The sequence below is a fragment of the Pan paniscus genome, chromosome 10 (assembly GCF_029289425.2).
Source record: "Pan paniscus chromosome 10, NHGRI_mPanPan1-v2.0_pri, whole genome shotgun sequence".
Lineage (NCBI taxonomy): Eukaryota > Metazoa > Chordata > Mammalia > Primates > Hominidae > Pan > Pan paniscus.
In genome coordinates this window covers 40798131-40817277 of record NC_073259.2, presented here as the reverse complement: position 1 = coordinate 40817277, position 19147 = coordinate 40798131, and the positions used below count along the sequence as shown (strand labels likewise).

General features: G+C 49.2%; 1 protein-coding gene across 3 annotated transcripts in view; it reads left to right on the top strand.

The window, feature by feature from the left end:
* Positions 1 to 7503: 7503 nt before the first annotated feature.
* Positions 7504 to 19147, top strand: part of SP1 (Sp1 transcription factor) — a 39552-nt gene continuing 27908 nt past the window's right edge. The window contains exons 1-3 of one of the 3 annotated variants that reach the window (XM_003831014.6): positions 7504 to 11225; positions 12586 to 12743; positions 13039 to 14551. In XM_003831014.6, coding sequence (XP_003831062.1) covers positions 11219 to 11225; positions 12586 to 12743; positions 13039 to 14551 — 1678 coding nt within the window. In that variant the 5' untranslated portion in view covers positions 7504 to 11218. Of the gene's footprint in view, positions 11226 to 11354; positions 11612 to 11750; positions 11768 to 12585; positions 12744 to 13038; positions 14552 to 19147 lie in introns of those variants that run through there. The other 2 variants (XM_055095619.3, XM_008956411.6) reach the window with 2 other exon arrangements.

Here is a 19147-nt window from a genome sequence, read left to right as displayed (position 1 = left end):
TTTTGAGACAGAGTCTGGCTCTGTCGCCCAGACTGGAGTGCAGTGGCGCGATCTCGGCTCATTGCAAGCTCCGCCTCCCGGGTTCACGCCATTATCCTGCCTCAGCCTCCCAAGTAGCTGGGACCACGCCCAGCTAATTTTTTTTTGTATTTTTAGTAGAGATGGGGTTTCACCATGTTAGCCAGGATGGTCTTGATCTCCTGACCTCGTGATCTGCCCGCCTTGGCCTCCCAAAGTGCTGGGATTACAAGTGTGAGCCACCGCACCCGGCTGGTGAGTTCTTGACCTGTGGCAGAAGGGCATTCTAGAAGGCCACAACTGTGTGTGTATTAGTGCAATGTCACAGAGGAAGACACTTGGCTTTTTTTTTTTTTAAGACGGAGTTTCACTCTGTCGCCAGGCTTGAGTTCAGTGGCGTGATCTCACCTCATGCAGCCTACACCTCCTGGGTTCAAGCAATTCCCCTGCCTCAGCCTCCTGAATAGCTGGGACTACAGGTGTGCACCACCACACCCGGCTAATGTTTCGTATTTTTAGTAGAGACGGGGAAACTCCGTCTAAAAAAATAAATAAATAAATCATTTAAGGCCGGGCGCGGTGGCCCACGCCTGTAATCCCAGCACTTTGGGAGGCTGAGGCGGGTAGATCATGAGGTCAAGAGATGGAGACCATCCTGGCCAACATGGTGAAACACCGTCTCTAGCATGGCAACAGAGGGAGACTCCGTCTCAAAAAAAAATTATAATAATAATCATTTAGGCCGGGCACAGTGGCTCACGCCTGTAATCCCAGCACTTTGGGAGCCCAAGGCAGGCGGATCACGAGGTCAGGAGATCAAGACCATCCTGGCTAACATGGTGAAACCCCGTCTCTACTAAAAATACAAAAAAATTAGCCGCGCCTGGTGGCAGGCGCCTGTAGTCCCAGCTACTGGGAGGCTGAGGCAGGAGAATGGCGTGAATCCGGGAGGCGGAGCTTACAGTGAGCCGAGATCGCGCCACTGGACTCCAGCCTGGGCGACAGAGCCAGACTCCATCTCAAAAAAATAAATAAATAAAATAATAATAATAATCATTTAAATCAGAAGAGAAGAAAATGAACCTAGAACACCCATCATCTGAACTTAGCAATTATTATTATTATTATTTTGAGACGGAGTTTCACTCTTGTTGCCCAGGCTGGAGTGCAATGGCGAGATCTCGGCTTACCGCAAACTCCGCCTTCTGGACTCAAGCGATTCTCCTGCCTCAGTCTCCAGAGTAGCTGGGACTACAGGCACGTGCCACCTCACCCGGCTAATTTATTTTAGTAGAGAGGGGGTTTTGTCCTGTCAAGCGTGGTGGCTCACTCCTGTAATCTCAGCACTTTGGGAGCCCAAGGTGGGCGGATCACTTGAGGTCAGGAGTTCAAGACTAGCCTGGCCAACTTGGTGAAACCCTATCTCTATTAAAGATACAACAATTAGCAGGGCATGGTGCCTCACGCCTGTAATCCCAGCTACTCCAGAGGCTGAGACAGGAGAATTGCTTGAGCCCGGGAGGCAGAGGTAGCAAGGAGCCAAGATCGTGTCACTGCACTCCAGCCTGGTCAACAGAGCAAGACTCTGTCTCAAAATAAATAAATAAGTAAATAAATTCCACCAGTGGTCACTGCACACTTAGGGAAATGCTAAAGAAGTAGAATTGTAGTCAGGGAGTCCTGCCTGACCTGCCTTGAGACCTTGATCGGGCACACTTCTCAAGCTCTGTTTATTTCCTACCTTTGGAAAGGGATAATATATCTACAGATGTTAGTTATGAGTTTGTGAGTGACTGGAGAAATTCTTCCTGGGACACTCCCAGGGACCTTTGCCCAGGCACCTCTGATCGCCTACAGCGGCGGGGGAGGGGAGCGCAGAGCGCTGGCAGGAGGCGGTGAAGTTTAGTGCTTCTAAGCAGGGCATCTGGGTCGCAGGCAGTGGTGCGGAAAACCCCTCTTGGAGACAGAAGTCTGTGGCGCTCCTGTCCTCTCCCTCCTTCTCTCCACTATTTTCCTGGTCATACCAAGAAGGAACTAACATGGTGTTCCAGGGCCTTTCCCCTACAGGAGCCACCCACTCGCCCAGTTTTTCTCCCTGGGGGCAGTGAAGGCTTCCGGAAGAAGCGCTAAGTCAGGTGTCAGGCCTCCACGAACTTCAGCTAGCTTCTTGGGCTCGAGGGAGGGAGGGCGCGCAAAGCCGGAAGGAGGGGTTTGCGGCTGGGGAGAGCCAGAGGGCCCACCCCTACCCGGAAACTGGGGGTGGAGAGGCCCCAGGCCAGCTCACGCCAGTCTTCCAGCTCCGGGCTGGGCCTGAGGCCGGCAAGCCCCACCCCATTCCTCTGGGCACCTCGTGGCCCGGGCAGGTTTGTTTACGAATCGGCTCCCTCCTCCTCCAGCCGGGCCCTCCGCCCGCCCCCAGGGTGGCCCCAGTTCCGTGAGAGGGGGAAACAGAGCCAGCCCCTGGTCCGCTGCCCTCCTCTCGCCTCCTCTTCCCTTCCTTCCTCCAGCCTCTTCCTAGAATGCCCACGGAGGGCAGGTCCTTTTCCCACACCTGTCTGGGCCATGCTCCTTTTCTGGGAATGGGGTGGTGTCCCTTTCTCCTCAACTCTGGACTCTGGAGCGGACTCAGGGCTACTTGTCTCAGGAGACGAAGGAGAAAAGGAAACTGCTTCACTTTTGGTTAAAAGAGGAACTTTATTTTTTTTTTTTAAATGCTGAGCTGGGCCGGGCCGGGCCGGGCGTGATGGTCCACGCCTGTAATCCCAGCACTTTGAGAGGCCAAGGCGCGCGGACCACTTGAGGTCAGGAGTTCGAGACCAGCCTGGCCAACGTGTTGAAACCCTGTCTCTACTAAAAACACAAACATCAGCGGGACGTGGTGGCACACACCTGTAATCCCAGCTACTGGGGAGTCTGAGGCAGGAGAATCGCTTGAACCCTGGAGGCAGAGGTTGCAGTAAATGGAGATCGTGCCACTGTAGTCCAGCCTGTGCAACAGATTGAGACTCCATCTAAAAAAAAAAACCAAAAAACTAAATGCTTAGCTGCCAGGCAGGACTTCATCCCACTTGGGGTGCAGGGGTCTGGGTTTGTGTGGGTACCACAGGGGTTAGTTGACATTAAGCACACCTTCCTCAGGGGTGTGGCAAGCCTAGGCTCCCTGAGAAGCCTTAGGGGTTTGGGTATTTGGGGAAGGGAAGGGAAATGTTTTAATTATGTGTTTGTTCCAAACTGGAATCCCTAGGGGTCAGATTTAAATGTTCAGGAAAGCTCTATGTTTGATCTATTTGGGGTATAAGCCAGTCTCTGACCCTCCTCAGTTCCCTGAGCCTCCCTCCTCCAGTTCTCAAGAAAGTAGATGGATTGTGAAACTTCCAGTCTCTCAGCAATCTCTCTTCCTCTTCCTCACCATGCCTTCAACTGCTGTTGGTTTTGTTTGGTAAAGGATCTTCCAGCTCCAGAGACCATCAGCTGGGCTTACGGTCAGGGAATATTAAAAAAGGTTGAGCCAGAGTTCAGCTCCAACAATAACTAAATTGTGTTCCTGACCATGCCTCCCAACCCTCAAACAAAAATTCTCATTTTACAACCAGCCTTTCTCCTTCAGGGCCTTCAAGACCACCAGAGCCACAGACTGCAGAATCGAATGAATGCCTTCCTAGTATTACTAGGTGCAGCCTAGGCAGGGATGAATCACAATGCTTCTCAGATAAGGAAAGAAAGACACAGCAAAGGTACAGAATGAGTCATTTTATTTTATTTATTTATTTATTTATGAGACAGAGTCTCGCTCTGTCGCCCAGGCTGGAGTGCAGTGGCGCCATCTCGGCTCACTGCAAGCTCTGCCTCCCGGGTTCATGCCATTCTCCTGCCTCAGCCTCCCCAGCAGTTGGGACTACAGGTGCCTGCCACCATGTCCGGCTAATTTTTTTTTGTATTTTTAGTAGAGACGGGGTTTCACCACGTTAGCCAAGATGGTCTCGATCTCCTGACCTTGTGATCCGCCCGCCTCGGCCTCCCAAAGCGCTGGGATTACAGGCGTGAGCCACCGCGCCCATCTTACAACAGAATGAGTCACTTTAAATAATGTTAATAATAATAAAGAAAAGGCCTAGCGCGGTGGCTCATGCCCGTAATCCCAGCACTTTGGGAGGCCGAGGCGGGCGGATCACGAGGTCAGGAGATCGAGACCATCTTGGCTAACACGGTGAAACCCCGTCTCTACTAAAAATACAAAAAATTAGCCGGGCGAGGTGGCGGGCGCCTGTAATCCCAGCTACTCGGGAGGCTGAGGCAGGAGAATGGCATGAACCTGGGAGGCGGAGCTTGCAGTGAGCCGAGATAGTGCCACTGCAGTCCGGCCTGGGCGAAAGAGCAAGACTCTGTCTCTAAAAAAACAAAAAAAAAGAATATTGGCCGGGCGCGGTGGCTCATAGCTGTAATCCCAGGACTTTGGGAGGCCGAGGCGGGTGGATCATCTGAGGTCAGGAATTGGAGACCAGCCTGACCAACATGGAGAAACCCCATCTCTACTAAAAAAATACAAAATTAGCCGGGCGTGGTGGCGCATGCCTGTAATCCCAGCTACTCAGGAGGCTGAGGCAGGAGAATCACTTGAACCCGGGAGGTGGAGGTTGCAGTGAACTGAGATTGCGCCATTGCACTTCAGCCTGGGCAACAAGAGCGAAACTCTGTCTCATAAAAACAAACAAACAAAGAAACAAACACAAAAAAGATTATCAGCAACCAGTTAACAGCAGCCAGTACTGAATTTCTCACAAGTTCTGGGCTTGCCAACCAGAAAGAAGCCCGTCTTGTTTCCGTTTCTTTTTGGATCAGATTCTTGCTTTTCCAGGGCTCTTAAAAGACTTCCGGGGATGTATGTGATGTTCCATCCAGCTTCTATAGTCCTAATTGCACTGAATGATCTTAGCCTGCTTATCACAAGCTTCTGATGTGAAAAGTCTAGGCTTGTTTTCTTGTTCAGAGAGGTGGAAAGTAAGGGTTTAGAAGACTGCAAGACTTTACTGTTTTGTCAAAAGACTCTCTTCTTTTCTAGCCTCCTTTATCCTAGAGTAGGCAGGACAGGTAAAAGAAATTTCAGTTAGTCCACTTTGTACTCAGCTGTAGTTGAGAGTTTGATGGAGTTTTGTTCTTGTTGCCCAGGCTAGAGTGCAATGGCGCAATGTTGGCTCACTGCAACCTCCACCTCCGGGGTTCAAGCGACTCTCCTGCCTCAGCCTCCTTTGTAGCTGGGATTACAGGCATGCGCCACCACGCCTGGGTAATTTTGTATTTTTAGTAGAGATGGGGTTTCTCCATGTTGGTCAGGCTGGTCTCGAACTGCCAACCTCAGGTAACCCACCTGCCTCAGCCTCCCAAAGTGTTGGGATTACAGGGGTAAGCCACCGCGCCCGGCCTGTAAAGTGTTCTTAATTATCAGATTGCTAAATGGGAGACTGAAAAAAGCTGAGGATTGGGTTCAAAATCAGGAAGAGGCCCGGTGGCTCATGCCTGTAATTCCAACACTGTGGGAGGCTGAGACGGGCGGATCACTTGAGGTCAGGAGTTTGAGATCAGCCTGGCCAACATGGTGAAACCCCCATCTCTACTAAAAATAACAAAATTAGCCAGGGGTGGTGGCATGTGCCTGTAGTTCCAGCTACCTGGGAGGCTGAAGTGGGAGAATTACTTGAACCTGGGAGACGGAGGTTGCAGTGAGCCAATATCCTGCCACTGCACTCTACCCTGGGCGACAGAGTGAGACTCCATCTCAAAACAAAACAAACAAACAAACAAAAATTAGGAAGAATTATTTAACTTTTATAAGGCACCCAAATGAAAGCTGAGAATCAATCTTAGTATTATATCTGGAGACTATTCAGGATGGTCAGGATTAGGCTTCCCCTCCCATTTAACAAAAATGTTTACTGGGACTCAACTATATTCCAGGCCCTGAGAATCCAAAGTGAAAAGGCATCATCCCTGCCCTCAAATCGCTTAATGTAGTCAGGGAGACAGGATACTTAGATACCTCTAATGGTGGCAAATAAAAGGAGCACAGTGGCCAGTGTATTCAATAACTGAGGGGGGTAGGAAAGGCTTCATAGAAGTCATTCTTATAAAAGATACAAATTTGGCCGGGTGCAGTGGCTCACGCCTGTAATCCCAGCACTTTGGAAGGCCAAGGCAGGTGGATCACAAGGTCAAGAGATCAAGACCATCCTGGCCAACATGGTGAAACCCTGTCTCTACTAAAAATACCAAAATTAGCTGGGTGTGGTGGCGTGCGCCTGTAGTCCCAGCTACTTGGGAGGCTGAGGCAGGAGAATCGCTTGAGCCCAGGAAGCGGAGGTTGCAGTGAGCCAAGATCACGCCACTGCACTCCAGCCTGGCAACAGAGCGAGACCCTGTACCCCCAACAAAAAAAAATGGTTGGGCCCGGTGGCTCATGCCTGTAATCCCAGCACTTTGGGAGGCCGAGGTGGGCGGATCACGAGGTCAAGAGATCGAGACCATCCTGGCTAACACGGTGAAACCCCGTCTCTACTAAAAATACAAAAAATTAGCCAGGCGTGGTGGTGGGTGCCTGTAGTCCCAGCTACTCAGTAGGCTGAAGCAGGAGAATAGCGTGAACCCAGGAGGCAGAGCTTGCAGTGAGCCGAGATCGCGCCACTGCACTCCAGTGTGGGCCATAGAGCGAGACTCCATATAGAAAACAAAAAAGATATGAATTTTAAGCGGGGCATGGTGGCTCATGCTTGTAATCCCAGCACTTTGGGATTGAGCTCAGGAGTTCAACACCAATTGGGCCACATAATGAGGTCTCAACAAAACATCAAAAAGTTAACGAGGTAGCCAGGCGCAGTGCCTCACACCTGTAATCCCAGCACTTTGGGAGGCTGAGGCGGGCAGATCAACTCAGGTCAGGAGTTCAAGATCAGCCTGGCTAACATGGTGAAACCCCATCTCTACTAAAAATACAAAAATTAGCCAGGCATGGTGGCACATGTCTGTAGTCCCAGCTACAAGGGACGCTGAGGCAGAAAGAATTGCTTCAATCTGAAAGGCAGAGGTTGCAGTGAGCCAAAGTCGCGCCACTGCACTCCAGCCTGGGAAACAGGGCAAGACTCCGTCTCAGGAAAAAAAAAAAAAAAATTGCCGGGCACAGTGGCTCACACCTGTAATCCCAGCACTTTGGGAGGCCGAGGTGGGCAGAGGATCACCTGAGTTCAGGAGTTTGAGACCAGCCTGGCCAACATGATGAAATCTCATCTCTACTAAGATACAAAAATTAGCCGGGCATAGTGGCGTGCACCTGTAATCCTAGCTACTTGGGAGGCTGAGGCAGGAGAATCACTTGAACCTGGGTGGCAGAGGTTGCAGTGAGCTGAGATCGCACCACTGCACTCCAGGCTTGGAGACAGAGTGAGACTCTCAAAAAAAAAAAAAAAAGAAAAGATAGACACTGCGTGTGTGCATGTAAGGGATCTGAATAGCCTTGATATAAGTTGGTTTTTTCGTTTTTGTTTTTTTTTTTCAGTCTAAAGAACACTTTTTCAGGTTTTTACAGAGCAATTGGACAAGATGGATCATGTCATTCATTTGCTCTCAGGGACTATCAATAAACTGGTATACGTCTAGGGCATTCCTCACTGGCCTCATGCTGAATTGTCTTCTTCTGGAGGAGCAAAGGGGAAAGGATTGTAAAAAGGATGATGGCTATTGAATTTCTGAATCTAGGTCTTTTTGTCAGTTTAATTTTATCCTAATTCCCAATTCGGGTGTAGTCTAGGACTATGGAAAAAACACAGGCTTTGGAACTAAACAGAACAGTCATAATTTAACTAAAATATCTGAGCCTCAGTTTTCTCATCTGTAAAAGGGGACAACTATCTCTTAAATTGGTAGGAATAATTAAATTAGATAAATATGTGAAATGTTTAGAATACTCCTCCACGGTATTAAGTTTCCTCTCCCTACCTCCACCCCCAAGCAAGTTTAGGTATGGACAGTTGCTGAATGGACTAAACAGCTGTTAGAATCTTCAGAGCTTGGTTTACAAAGATGAGTAATGCAGTTTCTTCCTTCCAGGAAATTTCTCCCTTTCTGGAAGTTTCTTTTCCTCAGTTTCTTCTCTTGGTGTTTTTGTTTTGTTTTGTTTTCTTTTCTTTTCTTTGAGACCAAATCTTGCTCTGTCGCCCAGGCTGCAGTGCAGTGGCATGATCCCCGGTCACTGCAACCTCCGCCTCCAGGTTCAAGCGATTTTCCTGCTTCAGCCTTCCGAGTAGCTGGAACTATAGGCATGCACCACCACGCCCGACTAATTTTTGTATTTTTAGTAGAGATGGGGTTTCACCATGTTGGTCAGGCTGGTCTCGAACTCCTGACCTCCAGTGATCTGCCCGCCTCTGCCTGCCAAAATGCTGGGATTACAGGCATGAGCCACTGCGCCCAGCCTTCTTGGTGTGTTTTAAACTAGGTTTAGGGCCTAATCACTTGAAAGAGCTACTTAAAAATAGGTTTAGGGTGGAAATCTAGGAATCTGCCTTTTTTGAAAAAAGAACCCAGAGGATTCTGAGAGTGTGTGACATTTCGTTTTGAGAAACCTTGATACAGTGAGAGATGAAATTAATTGTCATGTATTCTGATAAATTTTATAATAAAGGTATCTAAGAGGATGATGCCATTTGATCCGTCCTGGGAGTAGGGGCAGGATTTTTTTTTTTTTTTTCAGGAGCTAGACAGTAAAAATTAAAAAGCATTTATATATTTACTTTTTTTTTTTTCTTTGAGATGGAGTTTCACTGTCATTGCCCAGGCCGGAGTGCAATGGCACGATCTTGGCTCACTACAACTTCTACCTCCCGGATTCAAGCGATTCTCCTGCCTCAGCCTCCCAAGTGGCTGGGATTACAGACATGTCCCACCATGCCTGGCTAGTTTTATATTTTTAGTAGAGACGGGGTTTCTCCATGTTGCTCAAGCTGGTCTTGAACTCCCGACCTCAGGTGATCCGCCTGCCTCGGCCTCCCAAAGTGCTGGGATTACAGGCATGAGCCACCGCGCCCAGTCCATATATTTACTTATTTTGGAGCAAGGTCTCGCTTTGTTGTCCTGGCTGGAGTGCAGTGGCAGGATTTGAACTCACTGCAGCCTCAACCTCCTGGGTTCAAGCGATTCTTCCACCCCAGCCTCCCGAGTAGCTGGGACTACTGGCGCACATCACCACGTCTGGCTAATTTTTGTTATTTTTTGTGGAGACGGGGTTTCACCATGTTGCCCAGGCTGGTCTTGAACTCCTGGGCTCAAGCGATCCGCCCGCCTCAGCCTCCCGTAGTGCTGGGATTACAGGTCTGAGCCATTGCGCCCGGCGGCAGTTTAATTCCCTCAAGAATTTATAGAAAACTTTTGGTGGAACTATTCTGGGTTGGAATCTAACACTACAACTCATTTGCTTTGTGACCTTGGGTAAGTCACTTCTCAGCCTAAATGTCTTCACTTATAAAATACATAATATAGCTAATACTTAATAAAATCTTCCTTTTAAGGATGACATGGAATACTAACTGCCTCCCTGACTTAGGCACCTAACACGGTAGGCAGTCAGCAATCACTTCACCTTTTTACCTGTTTAAAGCAGCAGAGGCCTCAGTTCTTACCTTCAAAGGGCTTAAAATAGTTTAGGAGAATTCAGATTTTAAAACATAAGAACATATAAGCTGGTGACAACATATAAGGTACAAATACTGAAGGACATGACCTCATCGTGTCATTGACAAGCTATTAAGGCCGGTTCCACCAAAACACGGATAAAGAGGAGGCCAGAAATCCAGGTGCTTGCAGTAAAGTTTCTTAACCTTCGTGATTGCAAAAAGCAGGAGCTCAGCTATCTTGCTTTATGCATAGGCGGTATTTACTATTAAGGGGGAAAAAATGGAAGTGACTTATCCGCACTTTAGCCTCAAGGCTTCAAAAGTTAACCAGTCGTTTAAGTGGTTAGCGCCTTTGTCTGGGGGAACTTAATAAAATCGCGTTTTCTGGAGTCTTACGGAGACTCTGCATATTGGTCTGCTCAGTATTAACTTATTTGGTGAGCGCTGTCACCAGATCTCGTCCCGCCTGCATTCCCAGGGCTTGCAGCGACATTGAGGCATCTGCCCGCCTGTCCGACCACCCGGGAGGGGGGTAAGATTTGAGAGGTACTTTATAGGGGCAGTTAAATGAAGACGCAAACAAGTCCTAGTGTTGATGCGGAACTGCGCGCCGAATGCCTTGGCTCTGACACCTGTTGAGCTGCAGGACTCCGCTAAAGCGTCCCACCTAATGACTGTAACAACGTCCCCTGAGGAGGGCCAATATGGCGACGGTCTCCTCTTGGCACAGCCCTCTTCCCTCCCTCATGATGGGCAGCTCCAGTAACGCCCATTGGCTAACTAGGAGGCGGTGCCAGGCCTACTTCGTCCCCTCATTGGATTGAATAACTGAGGGAGCCGCCAATTCTCCTCTGCCACTCCAAGTTTCCGCCCTCAGAGTTAATTCGGCGTTTAATTGGCTTTTAGTTCACGTCAATATGCGTCCTTTCCTGTCTCTTTTCAGTCTAACTCCAATCATAACGTTCCTGGCTGCCCGCCTGATTTCTGATTGGTTTTAATCAGCTTCATCCTCTCCTATTCCTGCCTACTTCTTACCTCTCCGCCCACTAGGATTTTGCCCAAGCATATCCCGGATTCTGGTTGGCCGTTGTTCTGTCATTCCTATCAAAGCTTTGCCTATCCCTACGTCTCAGGGAGCCCGCCTGCCGGTTGACTGGTTCCCTTCCAAGCCAATCATCTCCAGCTCCCGCCCATCTTCACTTCCTGCATCCTTCATTGGCTTTTAACACTGAGAGGGCGGTCTTTTTGGGCGGACACCAGGCACGCAACTTAGTCTTACACGCCTTAGAGAGCAAGCGAGTCTTGCCATTGGACAATTTCACCGTCTTTCTTCTGCAAGTCCCTCCTTTCCCCCTCCCTCATTGGGCGGGGCAGCAGAGAAGGGGCGGGGCCTAGGTTGGGCTTGTGGCGCGCTGCTCCCTCCTCCTTACCCCCCCCTCCCTGTCCGGTCCGGGTTCGCTTGCCTCGTCAGCGTCCGCGTTTTTCCCGGCCCCCCCCAACCCCCCCGGACAGGACCCCCTTGAGCTTGTCCCTCAGCTGCCACCATGAGCGGTAAGGATGAGTCCACTCCAAGCTTAGGGGTGGGAGGCGAGTGAGGGGGCGCGCGCGAGGGCCGACCGGGCGATCCCCGCCGTGAAGGGGGGGCGGGCGGGAGGCGGCGGCGGCGGCGGCCTAGGTCCCGCCCGGGGCGGAGGGAAGGGAGGGAGACGGGGCAGTGGCGGGGCCTCCGAGGAGGAGGGGGATGGGCCGCCCGCCCCGGGGGAGGGGGCAGCGTGGCCTCGCCCGCCCCCTGCCCGCCCCGGCCACGGGGGACGGGCCTTACCCCCCACTACTCGGCCGCCCGCCTGAGGCTCCTCCCGCCGGGGGCTGGAGCCGCGGGGGCGGCCCGAGCAGCGAAGGACCCGCCCGGGCCAACCGCCTGCCTGGTCCGCCCTCTGGTCGCCGCCTGCTCCAAGGCCCTCCTCCCCCCACTTTCCGTAGATTTCCCTTCTCCCCCGCCCCCCACCGTCCCGCCCTTTCCACGCCCCTCACCCCGAAACCGCCCTTTCCCTCAGGGCCCGCCCTCCGCCCCGAAACCTTCTGACTACTAACCTGTAGATCCCTTTAGTTCCTTAGCAGTATTCACAAATGTTTTTGTACTCACACTTTTTACTTCTTTTTCCCCTCTCGTTACTTTTCACACTTGGATTTTTGTTTATCTTTTTTTTTTTTTTTTTTTTTGAGACGGAGTTTTCGCTCTTGTTACCCAGACTGGAATGCAATGGTGCGATCTCGGCTCACTGCAACCTCTGCCTCCCGGATTCAGGCGATTCTCCTGCCTCAGCCTCCGGGAGTAGCTGGAATTACAGGCATGCGCCACCACACCCGACTAATTTTGTATTTTTAGTAGAGACAGGGTTTCTCCATGTTGGTCAGGCTGGTCTCAAAACTCCCGACCCCAGGTGATCTGCCTGCCTCCGCCTCCCAAAGTAATGGGATTACAGGCGTGACCACCGCGCCTGGCCTCTCCATCTCTTTTAAACTTAATTTTAGCAAGCTTTCCATGCACCCACATGTTGTTTTATGCCTTACCTGTCCTTTTCTTTTTTTTCCCTTAGGATACTTTTTCTTATTTTGAAACTCTCACCATGCCTACCGTCCTTCACATTTCCTATCCCCAAAGCACTTTTTGAATGTTTTCTTAGTTTAATTTTGTACAAGGGAGAATTAAGGCCCACTTTTGGCACATTGAACCTAGTTCATGTCCTGCATGCCCTGCAGCTCCCCTCTGCCCTCCAATCCATTTTCTTTATACTGGTGGCTTTTGCCTTCCTGTTAGTCATTGCTATTTCATCATAGCCTCCTTTTATCCTTCCTACTTCGTTTCTTTTCTTCCCTCAAGTTTACGTTGTTTGTTTTTTAATTATTTTAGACCAAGATCACTCCATGGATGAAATGACAGCTGTGGTGAAAATTGAAAAAGGAGTTGGTGGCAATAATGGGGGCAATGGTAATGGTGGTGGTGCCTTTTCACAGGCTCGAAGTAGCAGCACAGGCAGTAGCAGCAGCACTGGAGGAGGAGGAGGGCAGGTAAGTGATAATCATAGAGTGGGGAAGGTGTTGAGAAGATGTAAATATTCTTAGATAATTGCCTTAACTCTTCACAGAAAGCGTTTTAGGGAGAGACTAAACCATTTTATAGATAAGGAAGTAAGAGAATGGAGATCCCCAAAGACAGGAGTTTCAGCAATACAGATAGGTCAGCTTTTTGTTTCTGTTTTTTGCTCCTTGTCTGCACTACGTTGCTGTTTATTTGTTGTATACTGCCCCCTAGGCTGGCAGCTGGGTGTCACTAACTCCTTTCCTCTCCCTTATTTTCGGCCAGGAGTCCCAGCCGTCCCCTTTGGCTCTGCTGGCAGCAACTTGCAGCAGAATTGAGTCACCCAATGAGAACAGCAACAACTCCCAGGGCCCGAGTCAGTCAGGGGGAACAGGTGAGCTTGACCTCACAGCCACACAACTTTCACAGGGTGCCAATGGCTGGCAGATCATCTCTTCCTCCTCTGGGGCTACCCCTACCTCAAAGGAACAGAGTGGCAGCAGTACCAATGGCAGCAATGGCAGTGAGTCTTCCAAGAATCGCACAGTCTCTGGTGGGCAGTATGTTGTGGCTGCCGCTCCCAACTTACAGAACCAGCAAGTTCTGACAGGACTACCTGGAGTGATGCCTAATATTCAGTATCAAGTAATCCCACAGTTCCAGACCGTTGATGGGCAACAGCTGCAGTTTGCTGCTACTGGGGCCCAAGTGCAGCAGGATGGTTCTGGTCAAATACAGATCATACCAGGTGCAAACCAACAGATTATCACAAATCGAGGAAGTGGAGGCAACATCATTGCTGCTATGCCAAACCTACTCCAGCAGGCTGTCCCCCTCCAAGGTCTGGCTAATAATGTACTCTCAGGACAGACTCAGTATGTGACCAATGTACCAGTGGCCCTGAATGGGAACATCACCTTGCTACCTGTCAACAGCGTTTCTGCAGCTACCTTGACTCCCAGCTCTCAGGCAGTCACGATCAGCAGCTCTGGGTCCCAGGAGAGTGGCTCACAGCCTGTCACCTCAGGGACTACCATCAGTTCTGCCAGCTTGGTATCATCACAAGCCAGTTCCAGCTCCTTTTTCACCAATGCCAATAGCTACTCAACTACTACTACCACCAGCAACATGGGAATTATGAACTTTACTACCAGTGGATCATCAGGGACCAACTCTCAAGGCCAGACACCCCAGAGGGTCAGTGGGCTACAGGGGTCTGATGCTCTGAACATCCAGCAAAACCAGACATCTGGAGGCTCATTGCAAGCAGGCCAGCAAAAAGAAGGAGAGCAAAACCAGCAGACACAGCAGCAACAAATTCTTATCCAGCCTCAGCTAGTTCAAGGGGGACAGGCCCTCCAGGCCCTCCAAGCAGCACCATTGTCAGGGCAGACCTTTACAACTCAAGCCATCTCCCAGGAAACCCTCCAGAACCTCCAGCTTCAGGCTGTTCCAAACTCTGGTCCCATCATCATCCGGACACCAACAGTGGGGCCTAATGGACAGGTCAGTTGGCAGACTCTACAGCTGCAGAACCTCCAAGTTCAGAACCCACAAGCCCAGACAATCACCTTAGCCCCAATGCAGGGTGTTTCCTTGGGGCAGACCAGCAGCAGCAACACCACTCTCACACCCATTGCCTCAGCTGCTTCCATTCCTGCTGGCACAGTCACTGTGAATGCTGCTCAACTCTCCTCCATGCCAGGCCTCCAGACCATTAACCTCAGTGCATTGGGTACTTCAGGAATCCAGGTGCACCCAATTCAAGGCCTGCCGTTGGCTATAGCAAATGCCCCAGGTAAGATTTCCAATCTTGTGCATTTATTGGGAACCAACTCTAGCATCGTAGCTGAAACTTGAGTCTAAAGAAAGGAATAGAGCCTTTTGAGATAACACTTTCTTGAGGATTAGTCATTTAGGCAAATAAATTTGAGAAATAGAGATTCTGTTTAAGTAATTTGGAACTGAAGTAAAGGAAACTTCTCCAATTAGTTTGAGGAAGGAGCACTTCTGGGCAATATTCTGGAGTCTGTAATACTCAGTGTTTTTGGTGCTGCCGAATAATGTTTGACAAGCTTTCTGTAAAGGGCCAGATAGTAACGTAAATATTTTAGACATTGTGGGCCTCATGTGGTCACATTTTCTTTTCTTTTTTTTTTTTTTGAGACAGAGTCTTGCTCTGTCATCCAGGCTGGAGTGCAGTGGCGCGATCTCGGCTCACTGCAAGCTCCGCCTCCCAGGTTCACGCCATTCTCCTGCCTCAGCCTCCCGAGTAGCTGGGACTACAGGCGCCTGCCACCACACCCGGCTAATTTTTTGTATTTTTAGTAGAGACGGGGTTTCACCATGTGAGCTAGGATGGTCTCGATCTCCTGACCTCGTGATCCACCCGCCTCGGCCTCCCAAAGTGCTGGGATTACAGGCGTGAGCCACCGCGCCCGGCTTTCTTTTCTTTTTTTTCTTTTTTCTTTTTTTTTTTGAGATGGAGTCTCACTCTGTTATCCAGGCTGGAGTGCAGTGGCGCGATCTCGGCTCACTGCAACCTCTGCCTCCCGGGTTCAAGCGATTCTCTTGCCTGGGCTTCTTGAGTAGCTGGGATTGCAGGCGAGCACCACCACGCCCAGCTAATCTTTGTATTTTTAGTAGAGACAAGGTTTTGCTATGTTGGCCAGGCTGGTCTCGAACTCCTGACCTCATGTGATCCACCTGCCTCGGCCTCCCAAAGTGCTGGGATTATAGGTGTGAGCCACTGCACCCAGCCACATTGTCTATTTTGTATGTTTTTTTCCACACCCCTTTAAAAATGTAAAACCATTCTTAGCTCTAAGGTCTTCTTTGGCCTGTAGGCCAACTCCTCCATAGGATAAAAATTGATTATGGGCCGGGTGTGGTGGCTCACGCCTGTAATGCAGGCACTGAGAAGACGAGGCAGGTGGATTGGTTGAGTTCAGGAGTTCAAGACCGGCTGGGGCAACATGGCGAAACCCTGTCTTCGACAAAAATACAAAAATTGGCCGGGTGTGGTGGTACATGCCTATGTCCCAGCTACTCGGGAGGCTAAGGCATGAGAATTGCTTGAATCTGGGAGGCAGAGGTTGCAGTGAGCCAAGATTGCACCACTGCACTCCAGCCTGGGCAACAGAGTGAGACTCTGAAAAAAAAAAATAACAAAAATTAGTCGGGCGGCTGGGCACGGTGGCTCACGCCTGTAATCCCAGCACTTTGGGAGGCTGAGGTGGGTGGATCACCTGAGGTCAGGAGTTCAAAACCAGTGTGGCCAGCATGGCGAAACCCCTTCTCTACTAAAAATAAAAAAATTAGCCAGGCATGGTGATGCGCGCCTGTAGTCCCAGCTACTCAGGAGGCTGAGGCCAAGAATTGCTTGAACCTGGGAGGCAGAGGCTGCAGTGAGCCGAGATCACATCACTGCACTCCAGCCTGGTTGACAGAGCAAGACCCTGTCTCAAAAAATAAAAATAAAAGGCGGCCGGGCGCGGTGGCTCACGCCTGTAATTCCAGCACTTTGGGAGGCCGAGGCGGGTGGATCACAAGGTCAAGAGATCCAGACCATCCTGGCTAACACTGTGAAACCCTGTCTCTACTAAAAATACAAAAAATTAGCTGGGCATGGTGGCGCGCGCCTGTAGTCCCAGCGACTCAGGAGCCTGAGGCAGGAGAATCACTTGAACCAGGGAGGCGGAGGTTGCAGTGAGCCGAGATCGCGCCACTGCACTCCAGCCTGGGTGACAGAGCGAGACTCCGTCTCAAAAAATGAATAAATAAATAAAAATAAATTTGATTATGGGCTGGGCGCGGTGGCTCACGCCTATAATCCCAGCACTTTGGGAGGCCGAGGTGAACGGATCATGAGGTCAAGAGTTCAAGACCAGCCTGACCAATATGGTGAAACCCTGTCTCTACTAAAAATACAAAAATTAGCCGGGCGCGGTGGTACAAGCCTGTAGTCCCAGCTACTCGGGAGGCTGAGGCAGGAGAATCGCTTGAACCTGGGAGGCAGAGCTTGCAGTGAGCCAAGATCGTGCCACTGCACTCCAGCCTGGGTGACAGAGTGAGACTCCGTCTCAAAAAAAAAAAAAATTGATTATGAATTTTACCTGTTTGTAGAACACAGATTAAATCATCTGATATTTCTTGTGAACTGTAACTCCTAATTGAAGGGAAAATGATCTAACGGGTTGCTTTTCAACGAAGTAAGTTCCCTGGTTAGTATTAACCAGAATATCCCACACTCTGAGTGTGCTGGTTAATCAGGATTGAATTTTTTTTTAACTCCTAGTTATCTGAAAAACAAAATCCCATAGCTTCCCTTCACACTAACATATGAGCATCCTAGGTGATTCTGATACTTCCTAGGTAGCAGTCTAACTTCCTAGACTGCTTTGAAAGTACTGTGTGTGGTTAGGAAGGGAGAAGGAAAGGGAGTGGGGTAAGTTGGGGTCTGGAATGGAGTGGGGGATGTAGGATTGAAAAGAGTTAGGAATGAGGAGAGCATTGAAGGGAAAAACAGTCTGGGAAGAATATTGAATCTGTTGACCATAATGTTCAGGGTCTTTCATTTTGAACTAAATGTTTCACTATTAATTTGAAATTTAAAACAGTAAACAGATGTAAGTCTATGTAGACCGTATCTTTTTTTTTTTTTTTTTCATTTTTGAGACTGAGTCTTGCTCTGTTGCCCAGGCTGTAGTGGAATGGTGCAGTCTCCGCTCACTGCAACCTCCCCTTCCTGAGTTCCAGTGATTCTCCTGCCTCAGCCTCCCAGGTAGCTGGGATTACAGGCGTGTGCCACCATGCCTGCCTAATTTTTGTTTGTTTAATGGAGACGGGGTTTCACTGTGTTGACCAGGCTGGTCTCGAACTCCTGACCTCAAGTGATCTGCCCACCTTGGCCTCCCAAACTGCTGGGATTACAGGTGTGAGCCACTATTCCCGGCCTGACTTTATCATTTTAAATTCCATTGTATGGAGCTAATCTTTAATAAAGCACAATAAAAGGATACACATACATCTTTATATTCTGGCACAATTATACAAATACGGAAAATAGTTTAATATCACCAAATAATATCACCCAACTTCTAGGTTTTTTTTTTTTTTTTTTTCGTTTTCTTTTTTGGGACTGACTCTAGCTTGTCTCCCAGGCTGGAGTGCAGTGGTGCGATCTTGGCTCACTGCAACCTCTGCCTTTCGGGTTCAAGCAATTCTTCTGCCTCAGCCTCCCGAGTAGCTGGGATTACAGGCACGTCCCACCATGCCCATTAATTTTTTGTATTTTTTTAGTAGCGATTGGATTTCACTGTGCTGGTCAGGCTGGTCTCGAACTCCTGACCTCGTGATCCGCCCGCCTTGGCCTCCCAAAGTGCTGGGATTACAGGCGTGGGCCACTGCGCCTGGCCACTTCTAGTTCTTTTGGCATATATATGTGGGTTTATAAATTGTTTACTTTTGTTACCAAGTTCTCATTCCATTTAACTGATTCTTACATAAGTGAGGGTAGCAAATAGGCAACCATATTTCCTGCCTCCTGCAGTTTTGGTAAATCTAGGGGGAAAGTCTGCTTAAGTTCCCTGATTTCTTACATTCCTGTGGTGTGTTTAGAAGTACTACATGTTGAGCTTTAACAAGACAGTACTTTTCTTAGTTAATTGAAATCTTAGGATTGAAAGAGCTGGAAGGGACTGAAGTTATTTAGTACAACTGCCTTATTTTCTAGATGAAGAAATTGAGGTACAGAGAATCACTTAATGAGACAACAGCCAGAGCTGAGGCTAGTTTTACTAGTCTAGGGTGCAACCTGTTTTAACTAGGGACTTGAACAATTCTTTAGATTGTTAAAAATGTATTCGAGCCAGCCTGGTGGCTCACGCCTGTAATCCCAGCACTTTGGGAGACTGAGACAGGCGGATCATGAGGTCAGGAGATCAAGACCATCCTGGCTAACATGGTGAAACCGCATCTCTACTAAAAATACAAAAAAATTAGCAGGGCGTGGTGGTGGGTGCCTGTAATCTCAGCTACTAGGGAGGCTGAGGCAGGAGAATGATGTGAACCCGGGAGGCAGAGCGTGCAGTGAGCTGAGATTGCGCCACTGCACTCCAGCCTGGGTGACAGAGCGAGACTCCGTCTCAAAAAAAAAAAAAATGTATTCGAAAAGGTGTTTTTGTTTTAAGATTTAATGCTCTAAAACTGACAGATGTTTATAAAACATTTATAAAAATGTTTTATAAACTAAACATTTATGGGAATAGAAATGGGAAAAGTTTTATAAAAACTGAGCTCTACAACGTAGAAAATTAGACACTTCTGGGCGACCTACACCATCATGTTTATTTTCTATTTGCTCTTAGATTGAAGTGCCCAGTTTTGCTCTTCT